Here is a 22,141-nt window from a genome sequence, read left to right on the forward strand (position 1 = left end):
TGCGTTGTTTGCTCTATAACCTATTAATTCAAATGCCTTGCGACCATGACATATATGCCTAAAGGCCGAGACAATAAGAAGACACAGTGGCAGAATAAATTCAACCACACCTTTGTTTTATCACAAAACCAATTAGCTCTGTCCTGTGAAGTCCACAAATCATATTGCGTGTACAGTAACAGACAGTTACGTGACCTACAACAAGGTCAAGCAAGTTAATGTTTCGGACCACAGAGTTACCACAACTCGCAAAGAAACTTCAATATTTCAACATCATCAAATCACCTTTTCTTAGTCAAATACAGTGACGACTAAAAGATACCAAAAACAATTGAGTCCAATAAATGTAAGCTAAATACGATGTGGCTGTCAATGGTTATGATTTCTGTGTGCGTTTGTGCAAGTAGAAAACATGTTGACTCACCCTACTTGTAGAGAAACGCCAATTCCATCCTCCTCTCTTTCATGTTGAGGAAACGGTCTATCACTCTGTCATACAGTACATGCTTTTATTTGTTGTTGTCCTAGACTACCTGGCTTCCATTCATAGTTAGCTAGTTAACATTAGCCTTCTACATCTAGCTACATATTGAACTTCCATCCTCTCAGGTGGGGGGCACAACAATGTATGTATTAATGGTTGGATCAGAATCGCCATTATAATCATTGGCTAGTATGGAGAATTAAGTAAATCCAAATCCCTATCTCCATCCATGGCTAATTTAGGAAAGGGGCAATTTTTGCTAGCTAGCCACCGGAGGACAACAACACCAGATACAACAATTCAAGTTTTTATGTCAATTAGGTTTTCTCTCAATGGGATTTAATAGGAGTGACGCCAAAATCCAAGCTGGCTTCCCTTGACACTTTTTTTTTGGTGCGCCAGGACCATTCACAGTTGAGCTCGCTCAGTTTAGCTCAACGCTGATTGGCTAATTGTTTTATTTAAAAAATGTGTCAAGGGAGGCCAGATGCATGCTGGCTTCCCTTGCCTTCAATGCTACGGGCGGCAACAATGTCATACTCGTTTGGACCAGACAGCGTCAGATAGATGGCCTACACGTAGAGAGACAGAGGTGCGCTGTTTTGCTCGCTAGGATTCCAGTAACTTTCAATAAATTCCCTGGTTTTCCAAGGTCTAGTTTAGGCTAGTATCGATTGGATATGAGCCCGCGATCCCATTCAATCCGGCCCAGAATAATTCATTTTATTTTCTGATTATTTTTTATCTCAAACGACAGTGAAATGACTCAAACCAAATCGAAACTGTGTTGAAATGATAACGGATCAATATTTATAGTCTATTCACTCTGCCCAGCATGCTAAAAGTAATCGAAACAAAACCTAGACAGTCAGGCAGCCTGGATGATTCCAAAAGTGCTGGATAGAGGACTATCTTTAGCAAATATTGACTGCGAGGAAGTATAATATCTAAAATACATCGCTGTCGGCTCACCTGACAGGTACTCGCCACCCTGTGCCTTCTATGAGCCGGACGACAGTGTAATCGCTACTTCTTCTTCCTCCTTCAAGGAATCACCTTTATTTGTCAAATACATTTGCATGTACAGGAATTTAAATCGGTGAAATGGTGCTGCCACAATAAACAGACTATACAGACAGTAAAAAAAAACAGGACTATATACAGTTGAAGTCGGAAGTTTACATAGACCTTAGCCAAATGCATTTAAACTCCGTTTTTCACAATTCCTGACATTTAATCCTAGAAAAAAATCCCTGTTTTAGGGAAGTTAGGATCACCACTTTATTTTAAGAATGTGAAATGTCAGATTAGTAGAGAGAATGATTTATTTCAGCTTTTATTTATTTCATCACATTCCCAGTGGGTCAGAAGTTTACATACACTCAATTAGTATTTGGTAGCATTGCCTTTTTCCTCCAAACATAATGATGGTCATTATGGCCAAAAAGTTCTATTTTTGTTTCATCAGACCAGAGGACATTTCTCCAAAAAGTACGATCTTTGTCCCTATGTGCAGTTGCAAACCGTAGTCTGGCTTTTTATGTCGGTTTTGGAGCAGTGACTTCTTCCTTGCTGAGTGGCCTTTCAGGTTATGTCGATATAGGACTCGTTTTACTGTGGATATAGATTTTGACCCGTTTACATTTTACATTTACATTTTAGTCATTTAGCAGACGCTCTTATCCAGAGCGACTTACAGGAGCAATTAGGGTTAAGTGCCTTGCTCAAGGGCACATTAACGTCATTTAGCAGACGCTCTTAGCCAGAGCGACTCACAAATTGGTGCGTTCACCCTATAGCCAGTGGGATAACCACTTTACAATTTGGGGGGGGGGGGGGGGGGTTAGAAGGAATACTTTATCCTATCCCAGGTATTCCTTAAAGAGGTGGGGTTTCAAATGTCTCCGGAAGGTGGTGAGTGACTCCGCTGTCCTGGCGTCGTGAGGGAGCTTGTTCCACCATTGGGGTGCCAGAGCAGCGAACAGTTTTGACTGGGCTGAGCGGGAGCTATGCTTCCGCAGAGGAAGGGGAGCCAGCAGGCCAGAGGTGGATGAACGCAATGCCCTCGTTTGGGTGTAGGGACTGATCAGAGCCTGAAGGTACAGAGGTGCCGTTCCCCTCACTGCTCCATAGGCAAGCACCATGGTCTTGTAGCGGATGCGAGCTTCAACTGGAAGCCAGTGGAGTGTGCGGAGGAGGGGGGTGACGTGAGAGAACTTGGGAAGGTTGAACACCAGACGGGCTGCGGCATTCTGGATGAGTTGTAGGGGTTTAATGGCACCCGTTGACTTGTTCCACATTTTGTTATGTTACAGCCTTTTTCTAAAATTGATTAAATTGTTTTCCCCCCCTTATCAATCTACAGACAATACCCCATAATGACAAAGCAAACACAGGTTTTTAGAAAAAACGGAAATATGACATTTACATAAGTATTCAGACCCTTTACTCAGTACTTTTTTGAAGCACCTTTGGCAGCGATTACAGCCTCGAGTCTTATTGGGTATGACGCTACAAGCCTGTATTTGGGGAGTTTCTACCATTCTTCTCTGCAGATCCTCTCAAGCACTGTCAGGTTGGAGGGGGAGCGTCGCTGCACAGCTATATTCAGGTCTCTCCAGAGATGTTCGACCGGGTTCAATTCCGGGCTCTGGCTGGGCCACTCAAGGACATTCAGAGACTCCTGCGTTGTCTTGGCTGTGTGCTTAGGGTCGTTGTCCTGTTGGAAGGTGAACCTTCACCCTAGTCTGAGGTCCTGAGCGCTCTGGAGCAGGTTTACATCAAGGATCTCTCTGTACTTTGCTCCGTTCATCTTTCCCTCGATCCTCACTATTCTCCCAGTCCCTGCCACTGAAAAACATCCCCACAGCATGATGCTGCCACCACCATGCTTCACCGTAGGGATGGTGCCAGGTTTCCTCCAGATGTGACGCTAGGCATTCAGGCCAAAGAGTTCAATCTTGGTTTCATCAGACCAGAGAATCTTGTTTCTCATGGTCTGAGAGTCCTTTAGGTGCCTTTTGGCAAACTCCAAGCGGGCTGTCAGGTGCCTTTTACTGAGGAGTGGTTGTCCTTCTGGAAGGTTCTCCCATCTCCATAGAGGAACTCTGAAGCTCTGTCAGAGTGACCACCGGGTTCTTGGTCACCTCCCTGACCAAGGCCCTTCTCTCCCGATTGCTCAGTTTGGCCGGGCGGCCAGCTCTAGAAAGAGTCTTGGTGGTTCCAAACTTCTTCCATTTAAAAATGTTGGAGGCCACTGTGTTCTTCAATGCTGCAGAAATGTTTTGCATTCTTCCTCAACCTTTCAGAACACCCTCTGACATGCCTGCTTTCTTCCTCACCCTTTCATACCTCCTTGATCTCTGGCTGGCGACCCTCTCATCCTTGCTGTCCCGCAGGCAGGTGTGTGCCCTCTCTCTCACACTCCCCCAGCATGTACAGCTGCCCTGTTTTTTCATGGCCACGGCTCTGACATGCCTGGTTTCTTCCTCAGCCTTTCATACCTCCCCCTGACATGCCTGGTTTAGTCCTCATCCTTTCATACCGCCCCCTGACATACCTGCTTTCTTCCTCAGTCTTTCATACCTCCCTCTGACATCCCTGCTTTCTTCCTCATCCTTTCATACCGCCCCCTGACATACCTGCTTTCTTCCTCATCCTTTCATACCTCCCTCTGACATACCTGCTTTCTTCCTCATCCTTTCATACCGCCCCCTGACATACCTGCTTTCTTCCTCAGCCTTTCATACCGCCCCCTGACATGCCTGCTTTCTTCCTCAGCCTTTCATACCTCCTCGATCTCTGCCTGGCGAACCCTCTCATTCTTGCTGTCCCGCAGCATCATAGCCTGACGTGCTTTTGTTGCCTTGTACTACCACAGATGTAATTGGCAGCTGGAGCTTGTTGTCTGAGCTATACAGGCTGATGGAGCAGAAGCTTTGTAGCCCTTTCCTGCAGTAATGACCAAAAGTGCCCTCTTTGGCCTCATGGGCCATGTTATTATTAATTTCATAATTAATACGTTTTTCTTTTTTTAAGGATGAAAATCTGGTGTTTCTATGTCAAAGAGTTTTGTTATATTTCAGTCTTCTGTATTGTATATAAAGTGTAATATTGGGATGGAAACTCAAACTTGAATACATTTCAACTCGTTATCTGACATGGTACAGGTGTCTTCTTTTCTTTAAGCCCATAACCATGTGTGTGAGGTGTATACTTTTGTTTCAAGGTAGATTTGTTACCAAGACAACCAAGAATCACTCTATGTGAGCCTGATTTAGCCCACTGCAGTAAAAGGTTAATACATTTTAAGTGCAGCCTCGGTAAAGACCGAACGTGGCCCGCAGGGAAAATTATGTAGTTTGACATCCCTAGGCTACACTGTCTAAAGCAATTTTCTGAGATATTGTGTAAAATAGTGTTATTTCTCACTAACAATACTGAAACAAACATTAGATTCAAAGAGAATAATCATAGTTTTATTCAAAACAGTTACAATTCAAAAAACACATACAGTATGTGCAAAGGCAAAAAATCCTTGGACAACACAACTTCTGAGGGAATTCACAGTAAAAATACATTGATACAAAATGGTGTGTATTATACTGTATATTATAGGAAATAGTGGAGGTATATGAGATATTTTACAACAGAGGTTGAACTTTTAGCTCATCAGTTAGATGTCTGTGAGGAACAAGGTGGAAATGACAGATCAGTGTCCTGCTGTGTGTATGATTCTACTTTTTCACTTTGCTCGCCTCGCCATAGACTGTACTTCTTGGTGTGAAGAGGGATCCCAGCGCTAGAGACAGATTTCAAAGCACTTGACATCGTTTTCTTGACAATTGCTGTTCTTGCTGTGAACAGAATGAAAACCTGCAAGCCCTGTGGAGCGAAAGTAAAAACACAAAGATGTTATCAAGTATTTTCAGGAACACACAAGGACAAACATAAGGTAGCGTTTCCATAAAGAGCAGCAGAATTTTTTTATGTTTAGTAGCTGTCTAGTTTTCAATCATGTCTGGATTATGTGGTACAATAGCACACTAGTCTTTATATTTAAAATTTTAGTCATTTAGCAGACTCTCTTATCCAGAGCGACTTACAGTAGTGAGTGCATACATTTACTACCTGAGTGGTGGTGAGTACACAGAAGGAGATGTTGAGTATGGTGTACATGGTCTGGTTCTGTGTAATGAGCAACAGATAGCCCAGGATCCAGGAGAGACTGAGCACCACAGCCAGAGAAAAGCTACTGAGAAACTTCTTCTTCATCGATGTGTGTCTTGTACTGGGAAATATAACCAACATGCTTAGATTGCGGTCATAGACTGCTGTAATGCTGTGATATACAGTGGGGAAAAAAAGTATTTAGTCAGCCACCAATTGTGCAAGTTCTCCCACTTAAAAAGATGAGAGAGGCCTGTAATTTTCATCATAGGTACACGTCAACTATGACAGACAAAATGAGGAAAAAAAATCCAGAAAATCACATTGTAGGATTTTTAATGAATTTATTTGCAAATTATGGTGGAAAATAAGTATTTGGTCAATAACAAAAGTTTCTCAATACTTTGTTATATACCCTTTGTTGGCAATGACACAGGTCAAACGTTTTCTGTAAGTCTTCACAAGGTTTTCACACACTGTTGCTGGTATTTTGGCCCATTCCTCCATGCAGATCTCCTCTAGAGCAGTGATGTTTTGGGGCTGTCGCTGGGCAACACGGACTTTCAACTCCCTCCAAAGATTTTCTATGGGGTTGAGATCTGGAGACTGGCTAGGCCACTCCAGGACCTTGAAATGCTTCTTACGAAGCCACTCCTTCGTTGCCCGGGCGGTGTGTTTGGGATCATTGTCATGCTGAAAGACCCAGCCACGTTTCATCTTCAATGCCCTTGCTGATGGAAGGAGGTTTTCACTCAAAATCTCACGATACATGGCCCCATTCATTCTTTCCTTTACATGGATCAGTCGTCCTGGTCCCTTTGCAGAAAAACAGCCCCAAAGCATGATGTTTCCACCCCCATGCTTCACAGTAGGTATGGTGTTCTTTGGATGCAACTCAGCATTCTTTGTCCTCCAAACACGACGAGTTGAGTTTTTACCAAAAAGTTATATTTTTGTTTCATCTGACCATATGACATTCTCCCAATCCTCTTCTGGATCATCCAAATGCACTCTAGCAAACTTCAGACGGGCATGGACATGTACTGGCTTAAGCAGGGGGACACGTCTGGCACTGCAGGATTTGAGTCCCTGGCGGCGTAGTGTGTTACTGATGGTAGGCTTTGTTACTTTGGTCCCAGCTCTCTGCAGGTCATTCACTAGGTCCCCCCATGTGGTTCTGGGATTTTTGCTCACCGTTCTTGTGATCATTTTGACCCCACGGGGTGAGATCTTGCGTGGAGCCCCAGATCGAGGGAGATTATCAGTGGTCTTGTATGTCTTCCATTTCCTAATAATTGCTCCCACAGTTGATTTCTTCAAACCAAGCTGCTTACCTATTGCAGATTCAGTCTTCCCAGCCTGGTGCAGGTCTACAATTTTGTTTCTGGTGTCCTTTGACAGCTCTTTGGTCTTGGCCATAGTGGAGTTTGGAGTGTGACTGTTTGAGGTTGTGGACAGGTGTCTTTTATACTGATAACAAGTTCAAACAGGTGCCATTAATACAGGTAACGAGTGGAGGACAGAGGAGCCTCTTAAAGAAGTTACAGGTCTGTGAGAGCCAGAAATCTTGCTTGTTTGTAGGTGACCAAATACTTATTTTCCACCATAATTTGCAAATAAATTCATTAAAAATCCTACAATGTGATCTTCTGGAATTTTTTTCTCAATTTGTCTGTCATAGTTGACGTGTACCTATGATGAAAATTACAGGCCTCTCTCATCTTTTTAAGTGGGAGAACTTGCACAATTGGTGGCTGACTAAATACTTTTTTTCCCCACTGTAAGAACATTATGCTTCCAATGGCTCAGTAGGTTAGAGAATGGTGCTCATCAAATTGTATGATTTGCTTACTAATGACTGAATTAATAATTTAAAAAAGTATGCATTTTATTTATAAAACGTTTTAATTGAAAGACAATACAAAATTAACAAGCTCGTTAGTAGGCATTTAAATCAAGACTGATCTTAATGACTACAACGTTCTACTTTGTGCCCCCAAAATGCCCCCATTAATGTTACCTGGTTATATGTGGGTTGGTCTTGGATGTTGTAACTGCAAAATACACCAACACCACCATGTTGAAGATAAGCATGAACGCCACAGGGATCAGGAACCCCCAAAACATTGGCAGCTTGAAGTCAAAGTTCCCCTTTGGATCGAGGGCAGCAAGCCAGCAACTGAGAGGTCAAATGAATGAGATAGAGAGTGGGACTTTGTGACAGACAAAACAGGACGCCAGTGATTTGAAAACATGGTATTAAGTAAACATGATGGGTGGCATAAGTAAACAAGAAACCTTTCAATACAATGGATCATTCTTTTAGTTTTTTACAACTTTTTTAATTGCTTGTTGCCATCGTTAAAAGCATACAATACGAAAATTGATAGGGAAAACCTTTTACAGTATTAGTTATAACATTTTAAACAGCAATTGCCCCACATTGATATTGGTAGTACAGTACAGTATAGTACAATACAGTACAGTTCACGTGAGAGATATCCATCACCTCCAGCTCGGGGCTTCAGCCAATCAGACTGTCCCCATGCACCCCACACTCTGCCCATGCAGTGGTTCACAAACCAGTAAATACGTCGAGCGGGGTCGCTCTCTTTCAAGTACAGTACAGTATAGTAAAGTATAGTATAGTAAAATACGGTATTGACTCACAATTCCTCCTGCCTGTAACCCAGTGGATTATCCACTCTGTAACTAATTCCTAAGGTGAGGGCCACCACAACCGCAGGCAGTCCTAAAGGACAGAGAATGTTGTTGTTAATTCCTGGTAGATTAGCATGCAGACATATACAGATTATATACTACACATACATCCTCTAAAGACAGAACATCACTATACAAGTTGCTTTGAAGTTCTATTTTAGGCTTATTAGAGCCTGAAAATATAACCTAGCATTCGTTTTGGTTCAAGGAGCCCAGGGAAAATGTCAGCCAAAGCGTCTGAAACAACTAAATACTTTATTTTGTTCCCATGCTGTCCTACCCCATCCGATGGCCACAGTATAGGCTGTGAAGTGTGACGGGCTGGTGGCCAGGCTGTTTCTGATCATCAGGAAGACATGTGTGGCGTACAGCGTGTTCCAGGTGAACGTCCCCAACAGGAAGTACTGCAGCAGGACTGCGACTGCAGTACAGGGGCCTCTGTCCCGCTCTGTGTGTGTGTCGGACGAGGGGAGAATGTTGTCCTCCTGTATTTCAGGTTTCTCCAGCTGTTTATGAGGGTTGTCCACTCCCAACACGAAGAGGAGGGTGAAGATCAGGAGACACATGCAGACGCTCACTAAGAGGACCGTTGGGTTGGTTTTGCGTGATTTCCTGGGGATAGGTGATAGACAACACTATGTTAGGGAAGTTAGATGCGTAGCTATGGATGTGTTGGTTCATTAATAGTGGGTTTCATATTGGTTTCACCTATCAAGTCATGTTAGATCAGACAAAGGGCTTCTTTACACTATTGAGATGCACCCAATATTTTGAATTGGTTCTGGAACCCTGTAAGATCTTACCGGGTCACGATCTGGAATGTTATTGTATATGTTGAATTGGTTCTGGAACCCTGTAGGATCTTACCGGGTCACAATATGGAATGTTATTGTATATGTTGAATTGGTTCTGGAACCCTGTAGGATCTTACCTGGTTGCGATCTGGAATGTTATTGTTAAACTCAACCCTATGATGGACATGGAGCATCCCAATCTGGTGATCCAGTTTAGAGCTTCAGCGTATTTAAAATCATTCCTGAACGACTGTAGAAAGAAAGTAAAAAAATATATTTCAACACTAAGTTTGTCACAGTCATACTGTATAAAGTCATGTCCCTCGTGTCTGGATATGCTGTGGTAAACCATAGGTCAGCGGTTCCCACACTAGGGGTCGCGACCTGATGTGGGTTCGCCTGATATGAAAATGGGATGGCAGGAGAATTTCCAAAATCCTGCAAAAAATTAAAATAATAATAATAATAATAATAATTTGTATAAAATATTATGATATTGTCTTTGTATCTCAAAATCATTGTAATGTGGTTAACCTTAAAAATTGAAATGAAAATGATTCAAATCTAAAACATAAAATTCAACAAGAGAGCGCCCTTAGATCGTAGGAAAAGGCCTCACTTGACAGCTGCACTAGAAATATTCCCACTTAAGATGACCACATTTAAAATACACAAATGCGGGACAACAGGATGATTTTGTGGGACAGTGTAACCCAACCTATACCTAATTTAGAAATAGGCCAATGTATCATCGCTGTCAATTGTGAATGATAATTCTTCATGTTTAATTTTTTTGCCCGCACTATAAAAACAGTTATATCGGTCTGCTAATACAGGACTAGTAAAGGCCCAATGCACTACTTTAGTGAAAATATGTATTATTATTATTTTGTCATTGTGATTTTTCAGGAGGTGCTGCAGCACCCTACTTCCCACTGCTATGATTATATCTTTCAGTCTAATGTGGCTATTTACCTACTTTTCTAGCTCTTTGTAAGTAGTTAGGAGGCCTAACTATGAGATATTGTAGAACTTGCAGCCAATCAATTAGATGTTTTATACAATCTGAGAGTAACAAGGTGGAAATTAACTGTCCTCTCCAAGTCTAGCAGGAATTTAGCCTGAAAGGATTTGAGAAATATTTGTTGACGATAGGCCTATGACATTGGCCTATGTCTCCTCTTCTGCTGCAAAGAATATCAGATCTCAACAACGATTGGAGAAGTGTTTAACATCACCGTGGCTACCACATCCTTATGATATTGTAGTGTAGGTTATTCGTAGGTGTTATCATCAATCAAGGAGTCTGCTTAGGCGGATCGTGTTCAAAGGCCTTTATTCAAACCACGAGGTTCCAGCGTAAGTACGGACACAATATCCGGAGAACCAGACCCCAAATAAATCTTGCTGTATTCTAACTCTTCGTCACCGCTCCCCCCTTTATATAGCCTTCCAAGAGTTGAATAGCTCCCTCTACTGTTCAATCCCCGTATCTTACCACCCACTTCCTGTTTGTCATAGGTGACGTCACGCTAAAACCTTCCCTCTGGATAGCAATAATCAACCTTCCATTTCTTCATGAAAAACCTTTAACAAAGACATAATTTTAATATACTACAATATGCAGGTACATTTTTTCATAAGCACAATGTGACTGCAAGAGACAGGTTGGAATGTCTGACTGAAATACTGGACGAATCATAGTTTTTTCTAAATTGGTGGTGTTTGAATTCGGGACATGATTGTTTGGTTGCGGGACAAAGGGCCAAAATTCGGGACTGTCCCGCACAATCTGGGACATGTAGTCACCCTATTCCCAGGTGTATGGCTAGGGCCACTACAGAATGAAACCACACACTATTTCAGAGATATTACCGCCACAATCAATATGGTGAAAACAAGGTGTGGGGAGGCCGAGGCGCAGAAACACTAATCAATACCTTTGTCAGATAACACTGTAAAACTAAGAATTTATGCTATAGTTAGCAACCAATAGGAAACCTACTGAACCACTCAAAAACTCCCCAGCTTTCCAAATGGCCGTTGTGAGGGCCGGGATTCTATTCACGAGGACATATTGTTCTTTCTCACGATTCTCGAGCATGAAACTGTACAGAGGATGCGCTGCGTGGCGATATTGAGGAAAAACAGATTCCATGTGAACGAACGGTGGGCAAAAAAACAAAGACTTTATTGACTTTCTGTGTAATGAAAATAAAATCTCATTGCATATGTAACTGACACATTTGGGAAACTGAACGAACTGAACGCAAGCATGCAGGGGAAATACAAAAACATTCTACAGATGAGTGACCGAATCAGTTGATTCAGAGGAAAGATTTCTTATTGGAGAGAAATCTGTTTGACTGTGATCCTGCCTCAGTTGACATGGCGGTAAGTGAAATTGAAAACTGATCAAGTCGTCATATGACCGAATGCTGCAGATAACCCATTTTGGTTCCTGACTCAAAGGGAATACCCTGCCGTCTCCCTCTGAGCATTAAATCTCATGGTACCCTTTGCCAGCTCATATCTGTGTGAGGCTGGATTTAGTGCACTCGTCTGCGTTAAAACCAAATATCGATCCAGGTTGGAAGTGAAACCGGAGATGAGGTGCACACTGTCAACCACACCCCCTGACTTTGAGAAGCTCCGACGCGACATGCATCATGTCTCTGATCTCACCATCTCATTAGTGGTGATGAGATAAGAGATATTATGTCAGACCACTTTGCCATTGACTGTCATAGCCCCACATTAAAAGTATGTGATGGGGAGTTGAGAAGACAATCAGAAATACTGAATGTTTTGCAATTGACTGTTATAACCCCATATAAAAAAGTAAACATTGGCTCTTAATTACAAAAGAAAATTCACATGGTTGGGGTCAAGAGAATTTTCAGATATCAAAACGGGGTTGTGGGCCAAAAATGTTTGGAACCCCTTCCATAGGTCAAATTGTGGTCAGTTAAAGGAAGATGAAGGCAGCTAGCTACTCACCATAAGCACAGCGAAGTTAGTGGTGTGATTACAGAAACATTGCAGGCCGTCTTCTGAGTGGTTGACTTTGGAGCAGCCATAGGTGCTGCAGTCTTTCAACGTGTAGTTCCACGACACGCAGGCAAAGTCATAGAGGGAGGCGTTGGGGACAGCCTGAGAAGTGAGAACAGAAACTGACTGTAATCCTTCATCAAAAGACATGCATTCACAAGATTCCTCATTTAAAAAAAAGTATAATAGGTCATTACTTAAATGTGGGAAAGAAGAAGTTTCAATTATGATAGATCATATTATACACAAGACAACATATTTTTCCTTGTTCACTGGCCAAAATATGCTTCCTTGTTCATTGTGGCGGATAAGCGTCAATGGATAACTTAGATCAGGGGTGTCAAACTCATTCCATGGAGGGCCTATTGTCTGCTGGTTTTTGGTTTTTCCTGTCAATTAAGACCTAGACAATCAGATGAGGGGAGTTTCATACTAATCAGTGACCTTAACTTTCAATCACGTACTCCGTGGAATGAGTTTGACACGTGACCTACAGTGCATTCGAAAAGTATTCAGACCTATTGACTTTTTCCACATTTTGTTACGTTACAGCCTTCTTCCTCAGAAATCTACACACAATACCCCATAATGACAAAGCGAAAACAGGTATGATACTCGAAATTGGGCTCAGGTGCATCCTGTTTCCATTGATCATCCTTGAGATGTTTCTACAACTTGATTGGATCCACCTGTGTTAAATTCTATTGATTAGACATTATTTGGAAAGGCACACACCTGTCTATATGAGGTCCCACAGTTGACAGTGCATGTCAGAGCAAAAACCAAGCCATGAGGTCGAAGGAATTGTCCGTAGAGCTCCGAGACAGGATTGTGTCGAGGCACATATCTGGGGAAGGGTATCAAAAAATGACTGCATCATTGAAGTTCCCCAAGAACACAGTGGCCTCCATCATTCTTAAATGGAAGAAGTTTGGAACCACAGAGACTCTTCCTAGAGCTGGCCGCAAGGCAAAACTGAGCAATCGGGGGAGAATGGCCTTGGTCAGGGAGCGCAAGAGTTCCTCTGTGGAGATGGGAGGACATTCCAGAAGGACAACCATCTCTGCAGCACTCCATCAATCGGACCTTTATGGTAGAGTGGCCAGATGGAAGCCACTCCTAAAGGACTCTAAGACCATGAGAAACAAGATTCTCTGGTCTGATGAAACCAAGATTGAACCCTTTGGCCTGAATGCCAGGCGTCACGTCTTTAGGAAACCTGGCACCATCGGTACGGTGAAGCATGGTGGTGGCAGCATCATAGTGTGGTGATGTTTTTCAGCGGCAGGGACTGGGTGACTTGTCAGGATCAAGGGAAAGTTGAATTGAGCAAAGTTCAGAGAGATCCTTGATGAAAACCTGCTCCAGAGCGCTCAGGTCCTCAGACTGGGGCGAAGGTTCACCTTCCAACAGGACAACAACCCTAAGCACTCAGCCAAGACAATGCAGGAGTGGCTACCGGACAAGTCTCTGGATGTTCTTGAGTGGCCCAGCCAGAGCCCGGACTTGAACCCGATCGAACATCTCTGGAGAGACCTGAAAATAGCTGTGCAGCGACGCTCCCCATCCAACCTGACAGAGCTTGAGAGGAATTGCAGAGAAGAATGGGAGAAACTTCCCAAATACAGGTGTGCCAAGCTTGCAGCGTCATGCCCAAGAATACTCAAGGCTGTAATCGCTGCCAAAGGTGCTTCAACAAAATACTGAGTACAGGGTCTGAATACTTATGTAAATGTGATATTTCAGTATTTTATTTTTAATACATTTACAAACATTTCTAAAAAACTGTTTTTCTTTGTCATTATGGGTTATTGTGTGTAGATTGATGAGGGAAAAAAACAATGTAATCAATTCTAGAATAAGGCTGAAACGTAACAAAATGAGGAAAAGTGAATGGGTCTGAATACTTTCCGAATGCTCTGTAGATAATGGAAAACTTCCCATTACATTTCCCAGAGAATTTTGACCAATATGCGTTTACTGATTCCAATAGAAATCTTACTGTGGGCTTGAAGAGCATCTCAACATGCAGCCCAGACACTTGTCCAAGGTTAGCAGAGATGACTCTTCTGCTGGTCCCTGAAGAAGCTGTGAATGCCCTGGACCTGAAGAACCGGTCGTTTTGGTATAGTACAAAATGAATGGAGTGGTTTGTGTTTTTATTATGTAAAACTGAGTGGAGTGAAGGAGAAAGAGGGGAGAGAGAGGGAGAAAGAGAGAGAGAGAGGTGGGAGAGAGAGAGAGAGAGAGATCGTTGTTCATATCAGGACTTCATATACACAAAGAGCAGTTAAGCACTCTTGGTGAAAGCTGTATAAGGGAATTGAAGCTTGAGTTTATACACTATGTTTGTAATTATACCAACATTGGCTCACCTGGTGGGAATTTGATAACAATCTGGACATCGGTAGCACCTCCTTTGATAGCTTTCAGTTCAGAGGTGTTGGTGTTGAGATGAATTCTGTTGGCCACAAAATGACCAGATCTTCCTGGAGGAGATTAATTTGATTTATAAATTTAAAGCTGAACAATATAGTGTTCCTTCTGTACCACAGGAGGTTGGTGGCACCTTAATTGGGGAGGACGGGCTCGTGGTAACGGCTGGAGCGGAATCAGTGGAAAGGTATCAAATACTTCAAACACGTGGTTTCCATGGTTTCCATGTGTTTTATGCCATTCCATTCGCTCCGTTCCAACCATTATTATGAGCCGTCCTCCCCTCAGCAGCCTCCACTGTTCTGTACTTGTCTGTAGTACAACAAATCAAATCCATACCAAACCTTATTGACCAACAGCAGAGAAGAAACATATGAAAAATAAGATTTTAAAAAGTTTAACCAGTCTGTTAACACAGATATAAACTATCACTTTAAATGCCAGTATGTAGGTTCACTAGCAGTCCCACCCACCAGTCAGAGCACTAAACTGGATCCCTACTGTGTCACTTGGTACTTGGACAGACTGGACTGCCAGGTTGGGCTGAACCACCAAGGACACAACACTGTGCTGGTCCAGGGAAAACTTATCCAGGGTCTCTGTGAGGCTGGGAACGAAACACAGAAAAACATTAGTTTACATGCACCCATGCAGACACGCACAGAGACACACGTACACACATAAACTCAAACATGAGCAGAGACACACACACACACACACCTCTGGACAGCATCACTCTCCTGTGTAGTCTCCCCACTGGCATTCAGCAGCTGACTGATGGTAGTTACAGCTGCCACTGCGATGTCCTGCAACATGATCAAAACCAGGGAATGACCCTCAAGTGTTCAAATCACTGCAGTAACAACCTCACGTTTATCTCCAGAACATGTCATAGTCACAACTTGATTTGAAAACATGTTATACCTCTGTGATATTTACAGACTGAAGCAGCTTGTTAGCTATCTGAGCTGCTAAGATGATTTTGTCAGCTGATAGCTGCTCTGGTTGGGAGGTCAGGATCTGAGTACTGAAGGCTAGCTCTTCTAAATCACCTGAATTGCTGGAGATCTGAATAGGGAGAGAGAAGGATATATATATATTTTTTGTATTGTTTTTCAACAGAACATTGTATAAGTGGCAGCAACATGCTGAAATGTGAGTACATTTGGATATTAAAATTGCCAATACTAACTACAGTGGGGGAAAAAAGTATTTAGTCAGCCACCAATTGTGCAAGTTCTCCCACTTAAAAAGATGAGAGTAATGAGAGCCTGTAATTTTCATCATAGGTACACGTCAACTATGACAGACAAAATGAGGGAAAAAAATCCAGAAAATCACATTGTAGGATTTTTAATGAATTTATTTGCAAATTATGGTGGAAAATAAGTATTTGGTCAATAACAAAAGTTTCTCAATACTTTGTTATATACCCTTTGTTGGCAATGACACAGGTCAAACGTTTTCTGTAAGTCTTCACAAGGTTTTCACACACTGTTGCTGGTATTTTGGCCCATTCCTCCATGCAGATCTCCTCTAGAGCAGTGATGTTTTGGGGCTGTCGCTGGGCAACACGGACTTTCAACTCCCTCCAAAGATTTTCTATGGGGTTGAGATCTGGAGACTGGCTAGGCCACTCCAGGACCTTGAAATGCTTCTTACGAAGCCACTCCTTTGTTGCCCGGGCGGTGTGTTTGGGATCATTGTCATGCTGAAAGACCCAGCCACGTTTCATCTTCAATGCCCTTGCTGATGGAAGGAGGTTTTCACTCAAAATCTTACGATACATGGCCCCATTCATTCTTTCCTTTACACGGATCAGTCATCCTGGTCCCTTTGCAGAAAAACAGCCCCAAAGCATGATGTTTCCACCCCCATAATTCACAGTAGGTATGGTGTTCTTTGGATGCAACTCAGCATGAGTTTTTACCAAAAAGTTCTATTTTGGTTTCATCTGACCATATGACATTCTCCCAATCCTCTTCTGGATCATCCAAATGCACTCTAGCAAACTTCAGACGGGCCTGGACATGTACTGGCTTAAGCAGGGGGACACGTCTGGCACTGCAGGATTTGAGTCCCTGGCAGCGTAGTGTGTTACTGATGGTAGGCTTTGTTACTTTGGTCCCAGCTCTCTGCAGGTCATTCACTAGGTCCCCCCGTGTGGTTCTGGGATTTTTGCTCACCGTTCTTGTGATCATTTTGACCCCACAGAGTGAGATCTTGCGTGGAGCCCCAGATCGAGGGAGATTATCAGTGGTCTTGTATGTCTTCCATTTCCTAATAATTTCTCCCACAGTTGATTTCTTCAAACCAAGCTGCCTACCTATTGCAGATGTAGTCTTCCCAGCCTGGTGCAGGTCTACAATTTTCTTTCTGGTGTCCTTTCACAGCTCTTTGGTCTTGGCCATAGTGGAGTTTGGAGTATGACTGTTTGAGGTTGTGGACAGGTGTCTTTTATACTGATAACAAGTTCAAACAGGTGCCATTAAAACAGGTAACGAGTTGAGGACAGAGGAGCCTCTTAAAGAAGAAGTTACAGGTCTGTGAGAGCCAGAAATCTTGCTTGTTTTGTAGGTGACCAAATACTTATTTTCCACCATAATTTGCAAATAAATTCATTACAAATCCTACAATGTGATTTTCTGGAGAAAATAAATTCTCAATTTGTCTGTCATAGTTGACGTGTACCTATGATGAAAATTACAGGCCTCTCTCATCTTTTTAAGTGGGAGAACTTGCACAATTGGTGGCTGACTAAATACATTTTTTCCCCACTGTATGTGGCTCACCAGGGTTGTGGGTTCGATTCCCGCGGGGGACTTTTATGAAAATGTACAGTGCCTTGCAAATGTATTCAGCCCCTTTGGCGTTTTTCCTATTTTGTTGCATTACAACCTGTAATTTAAATGGATTTTTATTTGGATTTCATCTTATGGACATACACAAAATAGTCCAAATTGGTGAAGTGAAAAAAAAATTATAACTTGTTTCAAAAAATAAAAAATAAATAAAAGAAAAGTGGTGTGTGCATATGTATACACCCCCTTTGCTATGAAGCCCCTAAATAAGATCTGGTGCAACCAATTACCTTCAGAAGTCACATAATTAGTTAAATAAAGTCCACCTGTGTGTAATCTACATGTCACATGATATGTCACATGATCTCAGTATATATGCACCTGTTCTGAAAGGCTCCAGAGTCTGCAACACCAATAAGCAAGGGGCACCACCAAGCAAGCGGCACCATGAAGACCAAGGAGCTCTCCAAACAGGTCAGGGACAAAGTTGTGGAGAAGTTCAGATCAGGGTTGGGTTTTTAAAAAATATCTGAAACTTTGAACATCCCACGGAGCACCCTTAAATCCATTATTTAAAAATTGGAAAGAATATGGCACCACAACAAACCTGCCAAGAGAGGGCCGCCCACCAAAACTCACGGACCAGGCAAGGAGGGCATAAATCAGAGAGGCAACAAAGAGACCAAAGATAACCCTGAAGGAGCTGCAAAGTTCCACAGCGGAGACTGGAGTATCTGTCCATAGGACCACTTTAAGCCGTACACTCCACAGAGCCAGGCTTTACGGAAGAGTGGCCAGAAAAAATTCATTGCTTAAAGAAAAAAATAAGCAAACACGTTTGGTGATCATCAAAAAGCATGTGGGAGACTCCCCAAACATATGGAAGAAGGTACTCTGGACAGATGAAAATAAAATCTAGCTTTTTGACCATCAAGGAAAACTCTATGTCTGGCACAAACCCAACACCTCTCATCACCCCGAGAACACCATCCCCACATTGAAGCATGGTGGTGGCAGCATCATGCTGTGGGAATGTTTTTAATCGGCAGGGACTGGGAAACTGGTCAGAATTGAAGGAATGATAGATGGCGCTAAATACAGGGAAATTCTTGAGGGAAACCTGTTTCAGTCTTCCAGAGATTTGAGACTGGGATGGAGGTTCACCTTCTAGCAGGACAATGACCCTAAGCATACTGCTAAAGCAACACTCAAGTGGTTTAAGGGGAAACATTTAAATGTCTTGGAATGGCCTAGCCAAAGCCCAGACCTCAATCCAATTGAGAATCTGTGGTATGACTTAAAGATAGCTGTACACCTGCGGAACCCATTCAACTTGATGGAGCTGGAGCAGTTTTGCCTTGAAGAATGGGCAAAAATCCCAGTGGCTAGATGTGCCAAGCGTATAGAGACATACCCCAAGAGACTTGCAGCTGTAATTGATGCAAAAGGTGGCTCTAAGTATTGACCTTGGGGGGGTGAATAGTTATGGACGCTCAAATTTTCAGTTTTTTTGTCATATTTCTTGTTTGTTTCACAAGAAAAAATATTTTGCATCTTCAAAGTGGTAGGCATGTTGTGTAAATCAAATGATACAACCCCCCCAAAAAAATCCATGTTAATTCCAGGTTGTAAGGCAACAAAATAGGAAAAATGCCAAGGGGGGTGAATACTTTCGCAAGCCAATGCATGCACTCACTACTGTAAGTCACTCTGGATAAGAGCGTCTGCTAAAAAATTAAATGTAATGTAAAACACAAGAAACAAAAAAAGAATGTTCCTCATCAACTGTTAAGCAGAATAAAGGAACAGAATACATGAGCTGAAGGTAAAAGCCAGTTGTTACTGATCTTCAAACTGTAAGATCGACTCCTCATAATGATAACTGTAACTGACCCAAAGAAAGAAGAACGCAAAATCGAGACTGGTCATGAATCAGGATCATAAAAAATATGCCTATTGACTTACATTTCCTAGAATGCCACTGAGGGTTAATTCACACTGCAGCTTGTGAGGACGACCAAACATCGGAGATCCAGTGTTGTTCAAACATTCTGCGAAGGCTTCTGGTAAACCGGCTGGAGGAACCAAGATGAAAAGATTCTCAAGATTTTGTGTTACATAATACAACATTAATTAGGACTGTAACAGATGAATACATTATTGTCATTTTAGGTGAAAAAAAGCAACATACCACTGGTTGTCTCCTCACCACACTTCTCTTCTGAATAAGCAGACCAGCCAACCGTTGTTCTTGGGAAGGAGAATCCATCCTTGATGGTTGAATTGCAGAAATTCTCTATCGAAGTAAAATACATTTCAACATGGACCAAATGTATGATTGCAGACATGAAATATACATTCTGAATGTGAGATCCAGGGAATAGTGTTGTGGAATCTGAATGTGAGATCCAGGGTTAGGTATAGTAGTGTAGTGTTGTGTACTATGAATGTGAGATCCAGGGTTAGGAATAGTAGTGTAGTGTTGTGTACTATGAATGTGAGATCCAGGGTTAGGAATAGTAGTGTAGTGATGTGTACTGTGAATGTGAGCTCAAGGGTTAGGCGTAGTGTAAGTGTGTGGATTTACCCTCCGAACAGGTCTTTCCTGTCCACTCATCAGGACAGATACAGACTCCACTCTCCAGCTCACCATCATTGATACAGACCAGAGGAGGGGTTGTGGTGGTAAAGGTGGTGGTGGGAGAGGTGGTGGTAGAGGTGGGGGTGGGGGTGGGGGTGGGGGTGGGGGTAGAGGTGGTGGTAGGGGTGGGGGTAGAGGTAGGGTAACCAGTAGCTGGAGGGACAGAAGGGGCAGCAGTAGTTGGAGTAGTTATGTCAATGGTGGTTGGAATGGCAGAGGATGTGGTGAGATCCCTGTGTAGCAAAGAGACTGCCAAAAATATATATATACCTCAGTAAACCACATAAACACGGGTACATAGTGTCAGTTGCTATAAGCATGGGAGATGATCCATGTTTTTCCAGTTTCATTGTGTCTTCAGCAGTGTAGAAATGTTTTCTACTGTACTTTATGAGAGAATTAAGTCATTATCACTGCCAATAAACGGTTGACATTTGATAGCAAAGGCTACTCTGTTATCAACTGTATCTGAGACCTGAGAGTAGTCTATTCACAGTCTGTAAAGAACGGCTTAACAGTAAATCTAAATAGTGTTTGGATAAAAATAAAGTCTAAAATGTCTTTATTGATGCTATTGTATCTCTCACAGCAAACAGACAAAACATCAGTCAAGCATTGACTATAAACCAAACTTTAAAATTCATAAACCTTGATACACACGGGACATTTGAACTTCACATTCAAATTGACAGAGCTTGAGAGGATCTGCAGAGAAGAATGCGAGAAACTCCCCAAATACAGGTGTCTTAAGCTTACTCGATGCTGTAATATCTGGTAAAGGTGTTTTAACAAAGTACTGAGTAAAGGGTCTGAATACTTATGTAAACATAATATTTCAGTTTTTCATTTTAAATTAATTATCAAAAATGTCTAAAAACCTGTTTTTGCTTTGTCATTATGATGTATTGTGTGTATATTGATGAAGAAAAAAAACTATTTAATCCATTTTAGAATAAGGCTGTAACGTAACAAAATGTGGAAAAAGTGAAGGGGTCTGAATACTTTCCGAAAGCACTGTATGTCATGGAAAGGGCATGTGTTCTTAATGTTTTGTCCACTCAGTGTACATCTGAACATCTTAAATCACCCTGAATAAATCAAATATAGAGCAAGTGTTACCTGTAGCAAAGACAGCCATAATCCATAGCTCCTTCATCTTTGCTGTTTCCAGGCATGCAGTGTAAGCAGACTGCACATTATTAGGATGTCTGTTGGTCTTATGCTGCTCTGCTCTTCACCTGTTACAGAGTCTGCAGTGACGTGCAGATACCAGTTAATGATTTTCTATTGAAATTAAGGGGAAAGTACTGTACATTGGCTCCAACACAACCTATGTTGTCAACAGGATCAGTAAAGACAATGAAACAAATTCTTTGAAAATAGATCAGGTATGACTGGATGAATAAATTGGATACGCATGGATGGATACTGTGAGGACCAGCCAACCAATAGCACTGCCCTTCTCTATGCAAAACATTCTTGGTTGCAGCTGGGAAGGTACAGTACATGTTTTGGTAAACAGACCAACTTTTTCCACTAGAGCAGGTGTAATTAGATCTCCTGATTAGAGGGGAAGAATTTAAAAAAAGCAATGGAACTGGCTTGGAGGTCTGGATTAGAATTTGAGGGCACTAGAGGGTAGACTTCTCTTGAACAAGGTTTCCCAAACTCGGTCCTGGGGCCCCCCTGGGTGCATGTTTTGTTTTTTGCACTAGCACTACACAGTAGTGCTAGAACAAAAACCAAAATGTGAAACCCTGTTCTAGAGCATGGGTACTATGCTGAGGTGCATGTAACACAAAACTCATCGTATACTAAGAGTAAACAGTTCCAATGAAAGGCAGTTGTTCCTAAAGGAACCATGTTAATAGGAAAGATTAACTTTACATTGCTGTGATTATGTCATGTAATTAATGAAATAATAGTCAACAGATGCAAAGCTGTTTTCCACTAGAGCAGGTGTAATTAGATCTGATTCAAGGCTTAGAATTTAAAAAAAAGAGCAATGAAACTGGCTTGGAGGTCTAGATTTGAATTTGAGGGC

At 42.2% G+C, this 22,141-nt stretch overlaps 1 protein-coding gene across 1 annotated transcript; it reads right to left on the reverse strand.

Annotated features, from left to right (window-relative positions):
* Nucleotides 1–5,155: 5,155 nt before the first annotated feature.
* On the reverse strand, nucleotides 5,156–21,253 carry LOC311109540 (adhesion G-protein coupled receptor G7-like; the record flags this gene model as incomplete). The annotated part of the gene is made up of 16 exons (XM_084152464.1): nucleotides 5,156–5,368; nucleotides 5,615–5,774; nucleotides 7,674–7,832; nucleotides 8,324–8,405; nucleotides 8,655–8,986; nucleotides 9,306–9,418; nucleotides 12,169–12,321; nucleotides 14,222–14,391; nucleotides 14,595–14,708; nucleotides 15,129–15,262; nucleotides 15,376–15,461; nucleotides 15,580–15,723; nucleotides 19,422–19,531; nucleotides 19,648–19,752; nucleotides 20,044–20,346; nucleotides 21,217–21,253. 16 exons carry the CDS (start codon nucleotides 21,251–21,253, stop codon nucleotides 5,156–5,158), a joined length of 2,415 nt encoding a protein of 804 aa, XP_084008590.1.
* Between the last annotated feature and the right edge of the window lie 888 nt (nucleotides 21,254–22,141).

The sequence above is a fragment of the Coregonus lavaretus genome, assembly GCF_964263955.1.
Source record: "Coregonus lavaretus genome assembly, chromosome: 35".
In the NCBI taxonomy this organism is placed as follows: Eukaryota; Metazoa; Chordata; class Actinopteri; order Salmoniformes; family Salmonidae; genus Coregonus; species Coregonus lavaretus.